This window comes from Pieris rapae, chromosome 16 (genome assembly GCF_905147795.1).
Source record: "Pieris rapae chromosome 16, ilPieRapa1.1, whole genome shotgun sequence".
Classification (NCBI taxonomy): Eukaryota; Metazoa; Arthropoda; class Insecta; order Lepidoptera; family Pieridae; genus Pieris; species Pieris rapae.
This window is the reverse complement of record NC_059524.1, coordinates 7,914,657-7,933,477: the sequence shown is the minus strand read 5'-3', so window position 1 is coordinate 7,933,477 and position 18,821 is coordinate 7,914,657. Positions and strand designations below refer to the sequence as shown.

Below are 18,821 nucleotides of genomic sequence, written 5' to 3'. Positions count from 1 at the left end.
TTCATAACACGTCGCTTGCTCAAGAAATTGAATATATTTTTTTTTACTACTTTTTTAAAGCTACATTATCTTTTTGCTGGTAGTTGAGTTTGAGTTCTAACTGATAACAACAACAATTTTAAATCTAAACATACATTTCACCGATAATAATCAAAGCTACAGAGCATCAACAAGTATATCCAATACATATCCCTATTAAGTACAATTTCTTTACTGAATCAATCAATAGTTTAATCTATTTCAAGAATTCCCAAGGTTATAAATTGTAATAATAAACTTCTCATGTCATAGTTACAACTTAATACAAAATCTAATCGTATTTTGAAGAAAACCAAAAATTTACGTGTCAATTATGTAACTCACCTCAATCTGTCCCTGTCTGGCATAGCTGGGATGGTTCTTCAGGATCTTGATGGCGACTATCTCGTTAGTGCCCTTCTTCCAGCACTTTACCACTTGCCCAAATGTACCGCGGCCGAGGAACTCCAGCACCTCGTACCTGGAAGTATACGGTTAAGTAGGTTATATTCAACAACTGCTACAAACAAGAACCGCTGTTGATATTTCCAAAGTGTTTACAATATTAAGTTGCAGCAACTCGAGATTGTTACACACTTATTTATGTATGGATTAAAAAGTATAGATTTTATAAATATACTAGCAGCCCCTACAGACGTTGTCTTATATAGCAAGTGATTAGGATATTCAACAACGTATAAAAGTACTGACTGAAGCGATATGCCGGGCATCCAAACGTATACAAACAAAAATCATTCAAATCGGTCCAGCCATGATTAAAATCAGTATAGTGACATACACACGCACAGTAAATATAAAAGCTGATCTATATTTTAAGTTAGATCAAACTGCACACGGTGAGCAAATTTGATTGAAATCGGTCAAGTAGTTTAGGACTCCATAGCGGACAAACAACGTGACGCGTAATTTATATAATATATAAAGTCACCTAATCTCAAATAGTATGTCCCCAATAGTGGGCAGACACATTTCATTTTTAGATCGGACTTCTGGAATCTAATCGAAAATAATTATCTATCGCTAATAGTACCTAAGACAGTTGCGAGGTTTAAAAATGCAAAATTTTGCACAAATACACTGGGATATTACTCAATATACGTTTATTCAGATAAAATTGCGCAATGGTTGAATTAAAATAACCCACTCAAACACGATACTAAATAACGTTTAACGAGCCAATAAATTTTATAAATAAATGCCCAGTTAAATACTTAATGCCAATTAGACTTTTCTATAAAAGTTTCTATATCCCTTTGGCTTGAATCTCTTTTAAATGGACCTAAATTTAACTACACATCATCATCAAACACACACACACACAAACACACACGCATACACCATGTGGTTTCCTTATAATTAATATAATTGTCTATTCTTTACATATAATCATTTTGTCGATCCGAAGTGGTGGAGGCCTGATGACCTGTAACACAGGTGCACAACCTTTAACAGGCATCAGTCTCACTTAAGCAATAGCAGTGCTCCAAAGAAGAATGACAATTATTGTATATGTTTTTGTGAGAAATAAAATAAATATATTATTATATTATATTATCTACTTAAGGAATACGTTCATACCTATTGGACGAGGAGTAGAGCACCTCATGCTGCACCAGCTGGTAATCGCCATCGCCACCGCAGCCGGATCCTGCAAAGATACACATTAAAACAATTACACACCTTTATATACATTTTTTGTGTGTAAAAATGAACGTTTATAGTTTTAAGAGATTTTTTATATTATATGAAATTCTAACCGGTTAATGTTTATAAACATTTTTAACTAGGTGACGCTTAAAGTACTTACTAGCAATGTTTTTATACTAAAGTAGAATAATGTAAGTATTTTCCCTTGAAATAAAGTTTTGTCTTAACATTGCTTTGTATCTCTAATAACGTCTCAAACAAAATGCCAATTAGACGATGATTAAACAGTAATTAGTTAATCACTCTTTGGAATTATTCTAAGAATTAATTACTATATTGTATCCGGTAGCTACTAAGGAAACTCAATTGTGCGTAGGTCGCGAATAATATTTTTTTAACTGTAGTATTCTTTATGGTTTCATGATTTTGACAAACTGTTTACTGATTGCTAAGCCTCAACTGTGAATACTTTTACAAAACAGCATCTAAGTGTAGTAATACTTATTTTTTATAAAGGTTTCTTAAAGTCATTCCATAGCCTACCTGATTTCGAATATCATCAACGCATACCAACTTTTCCATTTACTTTTAACATCACAATCAAAATTAATTCTATGTCATTTATCGGCATTATTTGCCTTATTAGAGTAGTGTTAGCCTAGTGGCTTCAGCGCGTGACTCTTATCCCTGAGGTCGTAGGTTCGATCCCCGGCTGGATTGGAGTTTCTTTCTATGTGCACATTAGCAAGAACGGTGAAATAAAAGATCGCGAGAAAACAGGCTGGCTAGACTCATAAAGTCGACGGCGTGTATTAGGCACAAGAGGATCACCTATTTGTCTATTATATTGACAAATAATCATGAAACACATAAAAAATCTGAGGCCCAGATGTAAAAAGGTAGTGGCACTGATTTATTTAAAACGCATTTTTTACCTAACACCACGTTCGTTAGATTAAGAATCAGGCATATAATATTATTACATAGTACAATATGATTATATTCTGTGTTATAATATATTTATTATAAACGAAAAAAATTGAGAGCAAAAGTATAAACATTTCAAACAGACTACATATTGGATTTACGTCAACCGTTGAAGACAGTTGTTACCTCCTAAGTAGCATGGTTGAAGTTTTATAAAGCACTTGTCATGCGTAGGCGCTGCATTGCGTCATACTTTATTGCGTATAAAGTGCACAGGGTGTCCCAAATTAATCAAACAAAGAAACTTAAAGGTTGATAATTTTCGAACATAGAAAGAAAAGTGAAAATAAACCGATTTTTTTATAGAACAGGGGGCAAAAGGGCAGGATGCTGATCTAGGTGATACCGCCGCCCATGGGCACTCTCAATGTCAGAGGGCTCACGAGTGCCTTGCCGGCCTTTTAAGTATTGGTACGCTCTTTTCTTGAAGGACCTTAAGTCGAATTGGTTCGGAAATACTGACAGCTGGTTCCACAAAGTGGCGCTGCGCGGCAGAAATTGTCTTGAAAAACGCGCAGTTGTGGAACGGTGGACGTCGAGGTGATACGGGTGGAATTTCGTATTCTGCCTCGACGTCCGATGATGAAACTCAGCTGCCGGTATTAATCCGAACAACCCCTCTGAACACTCTCCATGGTAAATGCGGTAGAAGATGCAGATATATAAATTGCCTAACAGTACGATATATATATCTAAACAGGCATTAGAATTTTAGTGATAGCTGAATAGTTAAGCTAGAAATATAAAATATATTTATATATGCGTGTATCGATTACTTTTGGGACACACTGTAAGCATTCAAACACAAAAATAGTTGTTTTGACGACTAAAATAAAATCTGGAAATTTATCGAAAGTCATGCAACGCAGATATTGTGTCGTGATGAAGGAAAAAAAACGAAGGGAAAAGTTTGCATAAGCGTTCTACTTACATTTAAATTTATGTAGAAATATTTATAGATCAGATATTAAGTAGCAAAGTAGTTTTCCTTATCAATTCCATCATCACGCAACAGTTAATTAAGCTAAATTTATTACTTAAAACGTAAATATACAACCAGTTAAAGTACTTATGCTGAGTAAATTTAACAAAATAAAAACATCTTGTTTAACTCATATACAACCTTTTTGGGTTTTTGGGCTCGGATTTCTATATCTGTAATTTGTCCATCTAATAGGCAATAGGATTAGCCTTCTGAGTCCTGTGCCTAACACAGGCTGTGCCGACCTTTTGGGTCTAGGTTAGGTAAGTTCAGTACGATGTTTTCCTTCACCGTTCGAGCTGATTGTTATTATATATATAAAAAATAAGTTCCCATCGTACCTCTGCACTTTTCTCTATATTAATCATAATACTCACAAACATTTTAATGATTATTCGTTATTACCAATACTAAAACATTAAATACTGCTAAAACGACCAGAGAATATCTATTTCCGTCCACTGATTTCCAGTTTAGTATGTAATGTACTATCACTACATCGTGTAAAACGAAGTCGCTTTCTCTGTCCCTATGTATGCTTAAATCTTTATAACTACGCAACAGAACAAACGCAGACTGAACCCTACGAGATTTATCAAAATAATGTACTAAGCATTGTCTACATTGAAAAGGTCTGCAGAATTTAGCGGCGATCGGACGCGTTTATTATCCCAGCTCTCTAGCGAGAAAAATAACAATACTTAATAAAATTATTATAATGTATCATGTATTCCGTTTGTGGCTATGTTCTTGGTGTATTTGTTTGTTATTATATGTATTTTGTGTTAGCTGTAGGAGTACTATATAAATAAATAAATAAATAAATAAATAAAAAAAAAAGTACTTTTCGTCCGAAGCCGGGTTCGTTTCGCTGGTTCCCTATACATCTGTGCTGTGTATAACTTTAACGGGTTGTATAATCAAGTGTAAGGAGGTAACAACAATTGGTAGACCGTACGTTTGTTACCTTGCGGCTGGGCCGGGTGGTTGGCCCCGCCCGCCGCGACCTGCTTGCTGTGCGCCGTCGTCGTGCCGCCCTTGTGACGCGTCGCCGCCGCCACGGCCTCGCCCGCCCGCCGGCTTCTGCTATCTCCCACACTGGAAGCAATTCAACTTTATGACCATATACACAAGTAACAACAGTGTAGAGTTAAAGGGGATTATTTGTTTATCCCAAATCCCATTGTAGTGATTCCAGGAAGGTGTAACGGTACATCATCAGAATAGATAAGCGGATAATATTTTTATGTAGTATGAATGAATGATATGTCGAGATAAGATGTTTATGGAAAGAAGTATTATTAATAAGGTTTACATTTTGAGTTTTTTTTAATTTATTAACTATTGTATATATATGTTACATAACCTTAACATGTTGCCTATTACTGATAACTAAACTATTTATATACACTCATATATTTACAATACTTTGACCTTCCGTTCTTCTCCCTTTTTTTTAAATGATACAGTAGGCAGACGAACAGAAGGCTCACCTGACGTTAAGTGACACAGCCGCCCATGGACACTCGCACTGCCAGAAGGCTCGCAAGCGCGCTGCCGGCCTTTTAAGAATCGGTACGCTCTTTTCTTCAAGGACCCTAAGTCGAATTGGTTCGGAAATACCACTTAAGTCATATATATGATACTTTAAAAAATTACATTTTTAGCTGCCTGTTCCTCTCATATCTTCCTATAAAATTACCTCAATACAAATATTCGCTATGAACATCTTTACTAAGTTAAACAAAATTTAAACTGCGCCGTTACTGTAATTTGTATTACCATTGAAACATTAACTTGTTTCGCTGCGCTTTTTGAAGCATGACTGTATCAAGGAGATTTCGGTTTCACCTTCTCGTATTGCTTCAACATTCGCTTGGCATTGTATGACATTCGGAAATACAACGACTAATATTTAAGTCTTGATTTGTTTATGCTATTGCTTTATAACTAGAATCATGAGCAAACCCACACCCATCACCACTACACATACACACCCATCACACAACACAGCCGACTTAGGTATTATTTAGTTAAATATAATGAATAGTTTTTACTGATTCCTGACTATTCCCTTTGTTAATGTTTAAATATATTTGTGTATATTATATCTTTGGCTATATCTTTAGTAGGTATAGTTATTATATACATAATTATGTTAGGAGTGAAAATGAATGAAATGAGTAAATAAAAAATTCAATACTAGTGTTTCACTATATGTACAATATATGTAAATATTAACTGTTATATAATATATTATGACAGTTATATTGCAAACAATGTTTGTTTTTAAATGTACTCAATCTCTGAGAGATAAATTCAAGTAATTTAATATACCTTTCCCTCGCAATATACTTATGAAAATATTATGTATGTATACCTACTGAAATTGTGATTAGGTTACTAGAATAGTACATACGCATAATGTTATACTTGGAACTAACGAAGGCTGCAATTTCCGCGCAGTAGACTATCTTAAGTCAGTAATTCTTTTGGGAAAAGGGATACTCTTTAATTAAATCCCAGAGGCTCTTTTATCTCTGTCTATTAATAAATTTAAAAGATGTATAAAAGAAAAGCTGTGTAAAAAGGCTTACTATTAAAGTAAACGATTATCTAGTTGATAAAAGGGCCTGGGCCTAGTGCTAGATAGGATACTTCTAATAAATTTTCCTTATTTGTTTTAAAATAAGTGCTGTTTGATGATTTGCTTGTTTTAAAAGAGTACCGAGAGTTTTTACGCCGGCTTTTTCTCTCGGCCTTTTGTCTTCTTTGCCGATGAGTAGGGATATCAATCGATTCAAATTTAATGACATGGAATAAATGACACCTATATCTTATATTCCATAATAAACATATTTAATTTTTTTAATATAAGCGCTAAGAAACCCGGTAACTATCATATCTGTAAGTCATTAAAAATGTATTACTTTATAATAAATAATAATCCTGTCCATTAGTTTATTACTTATAAACCTGTAGATTATTTAATTACTTCAGTTGAATTTTAAATCCTAAGTCACGTAGTCTTTATGATATTAATAACAATACCATTAAAATAAAAATAAGCTTTGGTAATAATAGCTAATAAGCTCATTACTCAAATTATTAGAATTTCTTTTTATGATTTTGTTAAGGATCTTCAGACTTATTTACCAATCTATTTGATACTTTATACGAAACAGCCAGAGATAATTTTAAAATATTAGTAAAAGCTTTTCTTTGTAAATCCAAAATACCATTATTATTATATATATATTGAAAGTGAATCAGTCATTTTGTATAAACCACACTTCAACATTTAATCCCTACTTTTTTAGACACTATTATTTTTTAGACTAATATATATAATAATTAAGTGAACGGAATTAACATCTATCGGACTAGACATGGGGAGAAATTGACTGTGCCAAAAAGTTATTTGGAACTGTATGGAAAAAAACACCTTTTGTATGGCAATCAAGGTTTACAACAATTTGCAAAAATCATTAAGACCAACTAGAACCTACTAGTTTAAAAATCTACATTAAATACTACTTTTGGAAAAATGCATTATTCTATAAATTAAATTTACGGGAAACATTAATATTAATTTGATAAGTAATATAAAAAACCTATAAAAATTTACTTATGTATGACTCTTGTAAAATTCCTTTTAAGACAAATTTGCACGCCATTATGTATAGGCACAATATGCGAACATTCGATTGTACCAACATTTTAGTACCATATTCTTGCAATAAATTATTACATCAATGTAAATAGACTACCAATTACCAGACGAACTGCGCAACTGATACACTAAAATTAGTACAAAATAATTAGACGAAATACGATCCCTATTACGGCCTCTACGCAAACAAAACGGGAGCTCATCAAAGTTTTTCAACTCATCAGATGTAGGCGAGATCACTTGATCCCAATTCCCTATCCAATCGCAGTGTTGTGAACTTCCACGTTTTAGCTTTTCACTAACGAATTACGAGTAGCTCGGAGCTAATTTCGTCTAGATATTTCATATGTAAGACGTTATTTATATATCTTAGTCTTCGTTAGGGATTTAGAGCAGTGTTGGCCTAGTGGCTTCAGCGTGCGACTCTCATAATTGAGGTGGTAGGTTCGATAAACCGGGCTGTGCACCAATGGACTTTCTTTCTATGTGCGCTTTTAACATTTGCTCGAACGGTGAAGGAAAACATCGTGAGGAAACCGACACGTCTTAGTCCCAAAAAAAGTCGACGACGTGTGTGTGAGGCACTGGAGGCTGATCACCTACTTGCCTATTAGATTTAAAAATTGATCATGAAACAGATTCAGCCATCTGAGGCCAGGACCTAAACAGGTTGTAGCGCCACTGATTAATTTAAGACGTTATTTATATATGCAATTATTGTCTTCGTTACGGATTCTACATTATAATGTGTCTCTCATTTACCACTGTCACATGCTAGTATTTAGTATTTAACGTTGGCTATTTTAAGAAAAAAAAAATAGAAATACAGGGAGGAAATGCTGCCAGCGGTAATATAAATATGGTAATTAATTTTTAATTATTACCATATTTGTGTGTTGGAATTAAATAAACAATCATTGTCAGAAGGCAGGTGTTATATTATTGATATACCGAACAATTCATTTGACTTTTATAACGTTTTAATTTGTATTAAGTATGTATTTATAGCATTTTTGATTGGAAAAATTCCTAACTAGTTAACACTGTACTTTGTTCTAAATTCGAAAGGGATCGTTGTTATTTTAAGAATAATAATGTATGGAAGTCGAGCGTAAAAAACTTGTAACAAACAATTTTACTTTTTGTATATGACTATGTTTTTTGGTAGCATATTTAGCTACTTACAATTATTATTTTTTGCAAATTTTAGGGTTACTCTCTGTGTGTTATAAATATGTAGTAGTAATGTTATGTAGTAAATATAAATTTAACATCTTGTCTGTTGATGTTCTTGTTTACCTATATGAATAAAGTAATTTTGAGTTTGAGTTTATTAACAATTCTTTAAATATAATAATATAAAATAAATAATATAAATTCAATAATTACCAAGTAAGTAACTTGGTACAATTGTATTACTATTATTACTATTGCTACACTTATAGTATGATTTTTGATTTAATAATTCTTTAAAAACAAAATATCCTAATATATATGAATTAGACTACTATAATATCAAATTTTTCCAAATTCCAATAACTTTTATATGAAATTGAAATTTTTCTTAAATAACGAAACTACCATGCCTGAACTAAACGTAGTAGTTTTAATTATCTGAATTGAATTAGGCGCAACATATTTTAACATAAACAATACCAAACCAACATTATAAATCCAAATCTTATATTTATAAAATTTTCTATCCCCGTTGGAATGAATCATATATCAGACCGCTTCAAAAGGAACGCAAAAAACAAAGATTCCGCACTATCTATCTCTTCCCTTGCTGTGTACCAACGTAACTATCAAGTAAAACTAACTAAAAACTTACATGTCATCAAAATCAAACTCTTCGTCATAATCGTCGTGTGCTTCAAATTTAATCCTCGGCACAGATAGATCCATTTCACTATACATTAATATACACTATACACTACACTAAAATTAAAAATTCGCACGTTACCGGCGCAAGCGCATCGTAGCGTTTAAGGGTTGGAGTGACGCTCATCGAGCCGGGGTTGCATTAGTGGGGGACTCAGGTAGTCGTGGGGACCGCACCCCGAATTCCGTAGAATAATAATAAGAAAGCATCGAGTAACGGTGCGAACGCTTTAGTGGTCATTAATTATATTCCGAAGTAATTTGCTAAGTTTCATACAGTAGGTATAGAATTTAAATTGCCATATTAGTTTAATTAAATTTAATTAGATAATAAACAAGTGCGCCCATGCACATAGGTTTACACACAAATAAATTAGAATTGTGAATAAAAAAAAAAATGTTTTTAACATAATTATTTTATATTACCTAATTACAAATATTTATTGTTAAGTGTTACGGATCAAACATTAAGGTACTTGTATTCCTGAAGAGACCTAAGGCCTGCGATAACTAAAGCGATTACAATACAAAAAAAAATAAAGACTTATACATAAAAATATTTGGGTATATATATTCATGACATAATGTAGAAGGGACTTTATGATATAGGATACCAGTTGACCGCTATCGAGCATTTGCGATAACGCGTATGTTATCTACCCTCGTCCTTTATATTACTGTATTTATTTAATTGAATTCTAGAAGAGATATTTAACAGTACAACACACGAATGGCTATATAAAATGGATCTGTTTTTTAAATTCATTTAAATTTGTGCAACAAAGTTACACGAGAAGAAAAGAGAGAAACGTTTTACATTATATTTAAAAATATATTTTATTATTTTTGTTGATCAGTTTCTATTAAATAATTATTGACTAAACAATTGTACAGATTTTTTTTATATATTTAGAAATCGATTCAGAGCCAATCGAAATAACGAATTTACGTGTACTTTGTTGTACCTGAAATAACGTACATTTTATTATAACAAACGGGTGGCAACCTAAGTCACAAGCTTCTAAAACAGATTTCACTTTATCAGGAACCTGGGATAAATAATTACTGAAGTAAAACTTCTTTAGGCGAATGATGGTAAAATTTTTACGGATGAAACGTCACGTAGATGTGCAGCGTTTTCGTCAAACGAACGGAAGAGAGCGATTGAGGCCGATTGAGGGAGAGTGAGAAGGGAGATCGAGAAAAAATACCCGCTATTAGTTGATGTATTCATTTAGTAGTTACATATTAAAACTTTAGATGGCAATTTTGGCGCATAACGTCTTGTGCAGTAAACGCAGATATTTATTTATATAAGTGTAAACAGTGACAATATAGATACATGAAGTGATCATATACTGGTAATAATTAATTTACAAAGAAGTTACACTTCTGACATGTACAAAATACGCACACACTTTATTATAATAATGAAGGTTAAAAAAATAGTGAAATGTGTTATAAGATTAAATATAAGGTATGGTACTATGATAATTTGAAGCAGTAGGACAATGATCTCAAGTCAACACAAGCCGGTGGTTAGCAACAAGCCGTGAATACCAACTGACAGGTTCTTGCCTAGTACTGAGAACCTAGCTGATGACGAGGAAACGACGTATATCTATATTGAACTATATCCGGATCAAACTTTATAAATGTTGCGAACTCTAGTCAAAATCGTTTGTATTTCCTAAGAGTTTACCTACTACATTAGTAGGAAACCAGCTATTCATATCCTATGTATGTATAATGCTCTGGTGTTTTCTACTTATCCACGTACTTTCTCTCTCTGTGCAAAGTGAGAAATAACATGCAAAGGCTGAATACGGAACATTACTAGAAAGAGTGGCAGAAAGTTTCTTGCCAGTTCTACGCCCTTCATTTGGGTAGTACTTTAATACTTTCAATTTTTTTAAATATTGATAATAATAATAACCAAAATGAATTTTTTACGTCTTTATAAAATCTAAAATGGTTCAGTAGCCACTCTTTTAAGTTAACTTTCGTCTCTTAATCAAATATGCGTTAACGCTGTGATAAAAAGAGCACGAATACTTTACTTAAAACAGATCAATTAAACTGTTTTTTTAAAAATAGGTTAATCTAAGTGATAGAAGACGGTAGGCTCCTAATATTGTTTCCATTGATGAGCTAGGTTCTAGGTACTAAGCAAGGCTGTATTTAGTGACAGTACGATAGACAAGAGAGCACGATCGAACGAACCTCGGGTGTATACTGACGTGTTATCGGCGCAACAGGGCCTGAGGCAAGGCGCGGGCGGTGCAGGCGCGCGCGTAGACCGCTCACCATCGCACGCGCGGCTCGGCTCGCCCACGGGCGCCCACACGCCTGTCTCACTCCACCACTGCTCCTGTCAACGATGTGATATTAGATGGGAAATACCCTGATGAACGCTACCGATGGTATACTTAATACAATAATTCTGTGGCCATAGTTCAGAGTATGATAAATGCAATTTCATTACTTTACAGGACAAGCAATTAAATTAGTAAGAATTCTTGAAGGCACTATTAAAATATGAAACATTCGATATATTAATAAATCATACTGTGCAAAGTGTACTTATCATTGTCTGATCTATGACCACAGAATTTTTAATAATTTTCTATATTTCTATACTCGGAACGTAAACAAGAATAAAAACATCAATTCAGGAAAATGGTAAAAAACTGAAATTAACCTGTTTTTAATGTGTGATATGTGTGTTTTTAATGTGTGATATGTGTGTGTTTAATTTCTGTGAGGGACAAATGAGATGATGGGATATCTAGACTGTAGAGGGTACACAACATTTAAATATACAGTCAGAACCGTTTACGACGGCATCGTTTTAATGACCAAACTCAAAGCTCCCGGCTAAATTCTATTATATTAGGATCTTAATGACAAAGTCACCGGCTGTTACGACTATCGGTTTTTACGACCAGAAATGAGTAATCCCTTCGATGTCGTTTTAACAGATTTTGACTGTAGTTAGTAAGCAAGAAATTTATTTCATACTATTGCCCTTTTTCACAAGGTATGGACAAAGTACAAAATAGTTATGCAACACATAAATTATTCAAAAAATAAAAGTTCCAAATAAGGTACTTCGCTATCTAACAGTCGTGAAACGCAAAAATAGTGTTTATCCCACCAATAAGTAATAAATAGCTTATTTAGAAATTATCCAGACATTGTGAAACAGACCCTAAATCAAATTATATGTACATATATATCTTATTAGCAAATAATATGTGTACAAAGTGTTCGGTGAAAGAGAAGTGAAATGCTCGTAAATCAAGACAATCATTTATTTAGCAAAATTGTTTCCTTAAATTAAATCTAAAATCGCAAAGACACTAGTTACCAATGACGATGGCGGTTACTTTTGTGATTACATGGACTAGGCAGCTCGACTTTTGTAGCTGTTTCCATAATTTAAAAAACGCAACAAAATACAATATCGAAAAGATTTTTTATAAAATACGTGCCAGCGTTAAAATTCATTAGCGCATACGAACGCAAACAATTTTCATCGCATTCGCTGCACGCATTGTGACCTGCTGCGTCATTATCAACGGGAAAATGCATATTCATTTTTCGTGCACTCATATAAACAACCGATTTTCAACGCACCAACTATATTATTCCGGCGGAAATATACTGCAGCGTGAAAATTATATATAGATTTTTGTATGCTGACTTTCCACAGGAGGACTCTTTTTAAGACACTTTTTACCGCGTATGCAGTGTTTGCCTTGTGGCTTCAACGTCTCTCATCCTTGAGACGGTAGGTTCAATTCCCGGATGTGCACCAATGGACTTTTTATCTATGTGCTCTTAACGGTGAAGGAAAACATCGACAGGCACAGTAGGATTTACAAATGATCATGAAACAGATTCTGAACTTTGAGGCCCAGATATAATTTTTTTTTTCTTATCACGTATCATGTGAAACTAGTTGCTTTTCTAGATATTTTCTTATTTAGATTTTCAAGGGAAGAGGAGAAAATAGAGGTCAAGTAATTGCGAACGAATTAAAGAATTGTTTTAGTTTACGCGTTTACTCCACACAAATACCAAGTTTACGACAATTGAACGTTACGTTTTCCCAATCACATTCTACGCCTAAATAAAACTAAATCAGTCTAAAGCAATTTTGAACTTAAGTCCTTTTCCGTCTCTTATAACAGAATTCTAATATTTATAGGACAAGAAGATAGAAGATATTGCCATACTCACAATAGACGAGGGCAATGCATAAAAATAATTCTTACACACGACATTTGAAAATCAACTCTATTCACAAGGCATATGGACAAAAATAGCATACGATTAGGTGCCCCAATAAATTCCCATGACATAGACTAGTATAGGCATAGTCCGGTTCCAAACAAGTCCAACCACCATACATCTAACGAGGTATATTTGAAACTGGCCACTTTTTACTACGTCTGATCTCGTATTTACTTTTTAAAGTCGTCTTTCAAACTTGGAACCATATTGTATTACGAAACTTATTCTCTCTTTCGAATTATTCGAGAGTTCGATACTTTCTGCAGTGGGTAAAAATGCGTTTTTGAGGACCTATCTAAGTAGTATATAAATATCTATGTATCTCATTGTTAAGTAAAAAATATTATTATAAACTAATATTCGAGGTGTAATACTGTTTATTTTAACTATTACATTCTTTACCTTTTTTTACGTCTGAAGCGCAAACTACAAACGTGGTGGTTTGCGAAATGACTAGCGCTGTGGAATACATCTGCTCCACAGCATAAGCCAGAGCCACTCACAACCACAACACATACTTAAAATATATTCGTACCATTGTAACGTATATATTGTTTATATTTATATATGTCTTTAAGTATATTTTAAATGTCGAAGAGTTTGTTAATACAGAAAAAGCGATGTACATCTTTTGCAAAAAAATCTTTTTAGATAATTATTTGTATTAGAAAATACAGTAAGTATATTTCGCAATTTATTAGACTCGATATTTTTTTACACATATATTTAGACAAGACAATTGTTAACAATTTCCGTCCAATATAGAATAATTAATGATACAGTAAATAGATGTTCGCAGACCACATAAATAAGCAATTAATTATTATATGTAGGGTGTGATTAATGAACCAGTGTTGCCAAGTTGAGAACACCGTTAAACGTAATAGCTAATAACTGGGCCGAGCTAAATTTTGAACTAACGGCACAAAACTTAATTTGAGTATTGAAGAAAAATACTTGTTCTGTTTTAAAAGTAGTTAGAAATTCCCCAAATTGAATTGACTCAGACGAAATCCCTCTTATCTCTGGACAACCTAGGACGGTTCTGCGATTCCTGCTATGTGTAAGTTAGCTAATAAATTTTCTCTTGAAATTTGTCCAAGTCTCACATTTTCGCAGAGCTTCGCTTACTACAGCTGCAGTACTATCTTATCCGTAATATTGCAATCACTTATCATTAAATTTCTTGCTCTAGGATCACATATTTATATTTGTCATTTATTGAAAGGATGTACTATATATTTTAATGTGTTTTTTTATGTTACATGCTCATATGATGGTAAGTGATACCGCCGCCCATGGACACTTACAAGTTGCAATGCCAGAAGACTCGCAAGCGCGCTGTCGGCCTATTAAGAATAAGTAAGCTCTTTGAAGGCTCTAAGTCGAATTGGTTCCGTGGTCGGCTTGCTCCATATAGTGGTGGTGCGCGGCAGAAATTGCCTTAAGAAAAGCTCAGTTCTGGAACGACGGACATAAAGGTGATACGGATGGTATTTTCTATTCTGCCTTGACGTCCGTTGATGAAAGTCAGCTACAGCGGACTTATACCTATAAATCCGAACAACCCCTCTGAACACTCTCTATGCTCATTGCGGAAGAAGATGCAGATAGATCCCACGTCTCTTACGCAACACCAAGGTATATTCCTAGACTTTTATTATAATATCCGTTACCAACCTTTTTTACATAAATAAATAATTTCCCTATCAAATATAAACATACCTACTTTTAACACTGAATTTAAGATCCAAAAGAATTTCTCCCAAAAATTTACCTTTTTTTTTTATTGTTTTTCAGACATATTGTTAAAGGATTCGTTTTAGTTAAAAAAATCATCTTAATCAATACCAAACCCCAAACAACAATGTATGAACCACAAAAGTCAAAATCAAAATCGTTTATTCATATAGGTCAATCAAATCGTATAAATAATATTAAAATTTAAAATAAATAATAAAAAGTTTCTTTATTTGACCCAAAAACAAATACTACATTACATATATTACAATATTCATTGTGGTCAACCTTATATATAATATACATCTATGAGCACTAGCGTTTAAACTAGGCCTAGCCTGTACCTTAAACGCTAGTTTCTTCCAGTGTCATCAAGAAATTGGTCATTTAACCAAATGGAGGTGGAATCAAATTGAAATTGTTGTAATTAGTTAGATTGGTGTAAGTGTGAAATTCGACAAAATATTTTTATTTTAAATCTTGTGAATGAGTGGAGTGAACTTGGATATGAGATGAAGTTAGTATCGGTGTTTAGTATGGAAACTAATATTTATTATAAAGATTGTATTTTTATATTAAATTACAACAATATATTATTATTAAGTCTGAAGTAAGAAATTGAAAAAGAAAAAATTAAAAACCTAATTTTATTACTTTATATTAAGAAACAAGTCTTCTACTTCATTATATTTTCGCGTTTTTAGCCTTCTTCTAGTTTTTTTTTTTGCATTAGTTATTTTTTAATAATAATAATAATAATAATAATTTATTTATTGCACGAATATGGTATAAAATGTCAAGGTGGTACAATTGTCAGTCGTTCGCATATTCTGCCACACACAGTGGCGCGCAAATTTATCTTAGTTTAGATTTTACATTATTAGTCAGATTCATATCAATTAAGTCAATTATCATACATAATTAAATTTATATAAATTACCATGTCTCACACAAATAATCGTTTATTGAGTAGTACGTTTTTTCTAAAAGTAATGCACTAAGTCGCTTTTTAAAGATTCTTGTCGGAAGATCTTTAAGTTCTTTCGGTAATCTATTGTAAATTTTAATTGCCATACAGAAGGCGTTTTTCCGAAATAATTCTAAATTTATTTTTGGCACAGCCAATTTCTCCCCATGTCTACTACTTACTACATTCGATTTAAAAATATGTATATTTCTGTGTACGAACAGGGACATTTCTAATATATAAATACATGGAAGAGATAACACTTTGAGTCTCTTAAATAGAGGCACGCAACTATCGATGCAATTTGCTCCACAAATTGCTCTAATACATTTTTTTTGGGCCTTAAATACCCTATTCACTTCGACTGAATTTCCCCAAATTATAATTCCATATCTAATTATAGATGCAATATATGCATGATAAGCAGCTAATACCGCAGCATGGTTAACAGTTTCCCTTAGTCGTTTTAACACAAAAACAAAACGGTCTATTTTGTTCTGTAATTTTTCAATATGTCATTTCCAATTACAAAATTTATCTATCGTTATACCTAAAAATACACACTCGTTCATTATGTCCAGTTTATTGTGTTTATATTGTACGTCTATTAGTGTTTTAGAGTTATATGTCTGAAAATGAATTATGTTAGTTTTGGTCATGTTTATTTGTAGGTTATTTGAATTCATCCAGTTGATGGCGTCGTCTAGAGATTTAATTAAGTTGTTTTTTGCATTGATAGGTATTAAGGGGATAAATATTTAGTATTTTATTAAGCTTATTATACAACATGTGGCCTGTTTGCATTGAAATTTTTGGATATAGCTTGTTTTTGTTTGTATTGTGGGACAGACTCCATGTGTACGTCTACTATCGATGGCCTCATCATAAATTAATTTTTGATGTTGTTGGATAACTATATATTTAATATATAGCTGTCTGATTGTTAGGACGTCGCATTCTGCGTAAAGATCGGATGTCGGGTATCTGAATGGCTTAAATTTAACAACTTTTAGTAAAGTACGCTGTGCTCTTTCTTACATGTCTATGTTTAAAACGTATCAAATAGCTTTTTAATTATATTAAAAACTGGTGTAAGTTAAAATCTTAAGATAGGATATTGGTACTGTCATTTTCATCCAAAGATCTATCCACATACACCGATCCGACCTATAATGGATAGTTAGCTAAAGCTATTACAATCTATTTTTGGCACAATTTATCAATATTTGGATTAAGATGTCTATCTCAGTTGGTGAAAAATGTATTGAGATAGGTTATTGGGTTTGGGCGTAATTTGATAAAGCCGATATCTTAACGACGTAGTTAACACTGCCTTGTTAAACCACTGGCTACGTTACATTGTTATCGTATCAAGCAAACAGCTCGTATGATATTTGTACGGCCGCACTGCGTCACTTCGAAATTAACCTTTGATCTTGATAGATATAAAGAAAACAATAAAAAAAGATAGCGTCTCTTCTTTTAATCACAAAATCCATTTACATCATCAGGACGTAGTGAAATTTGTTATAATAACTAAGAATTTACTTCAGTGACGCACACCTCTGTTTGATCTTAAATCGCGGATAAGTAGTGGGCTGATTAATTAAAAAAAAACGCTCTCACTCCAGTATGGTACCAAATCCGAATTGTACAGGGAATATTTATTTTTAATTAGCAGTACTTCATTTTGCATGCATTACATATGACGTGGTATTTTTAAATAAATAATACCGTACGTATCACCTCGACGTCCGTCATTCCACAACTGAGCTGTTTCTAAGGCAGTTTTTGCTGCGCACCACCTCTATGTGGAACCAGGTGCCCGTTGAAGTGTTTCCGAACCAATTCGACTTACGGTCCTTCAATAAAAGAGCGTATCAATCCTTAATAGACCGGCAACACACTTGCGAGCCCTGTGGCGATGTGAGTGTCCATGGGTGGCTATAGCACTTAACATCAGATGACCCTCCTACACGTTTGCCATTATATAAAAACAAAATAAAAAAACCACTACCTAATACATCTAATTCAAACCTAGAACCTCAAACAATGTTAGTTACGGGAATCAAACGCTTCACTACGGCATATATGTTAACAACATCGCATTTTATAGGTTTTGTTTTTTCTATATACAATGTCTGTAAAAACAGATTTACCACCACTTATAATCTACTTATATAATTTAGTAATCAGTGGTGTTATCACTGTCTGAATAAAATTGTTATGCCAATTGCAATTAACATATTATTATCATAAATTATACAGATACCTTTAATATCAATATTTAATTGAAACGCGTATTAACGTCAAAACATTTCAAAATACAAAAAGATTTTCTGAAATTCATAATAAATAACCATACCGTTTCACGATAAGTATTACAGAAAAGTATATGAAAAATCATTTGAAAAAAAAATTTCCCCGCATCAACAAACAGGATTTATGAACATTCAAAGCAGTCTACATATTCGAATAAAATTAAAACGAAGTTGCTATCTGTAAAAACTAGAGAAATAGCCTCAAAGGGAACTATGATCCTCATAATAATTCATGTCTATTGTTCGCTCATAAAAGCAGTTAGTTTGCGCAGCATTTAATAATGT

General features: G+C 32.9%; 1 protein-coding gene across 5 annotated transcripts in view; it reads right to left on the bottom strand.

Annotated features, from left to right (window-relative positions):
- The window catches only part of LOC110994037 (homeodomain-interacting protein kinase 2), a 104,383-nt gene that overhangs the window by 18,741 nt on the left and 66,821 nt on the right, over positions 1 to 18,821 (bottom strand). For 4 of the 5 annotated variants that reach the window (XM_022260512.2, XM_045631696.1, XM_022260515.2 and 1 more), the window contains exons 3-6: positions 11,450 to 11,580; positions 4,614 to 4,753; positions 1,618 to 1,687; positions 364 to 499 (exon numbers count right to left, since the gene is read on the bottom strand). In XM_022260512.2, the coding sequence (XP_022116204.2) occupies positions 364 to 499; positions 1,618 to 1,687; positions 4,614 to 4,753; positions 11,450 to 11,580 (477 nt within the window). The remainder of the gene's footprint in view (positions 1 to 363; positions 500 to 1,617; positions 1,688 to 4,613; positions 4,754 to 11,449; positions 11,581 to 18,821) is intronic. The other variant, XM_022260514.2, reaches the window with a different exon arrangement.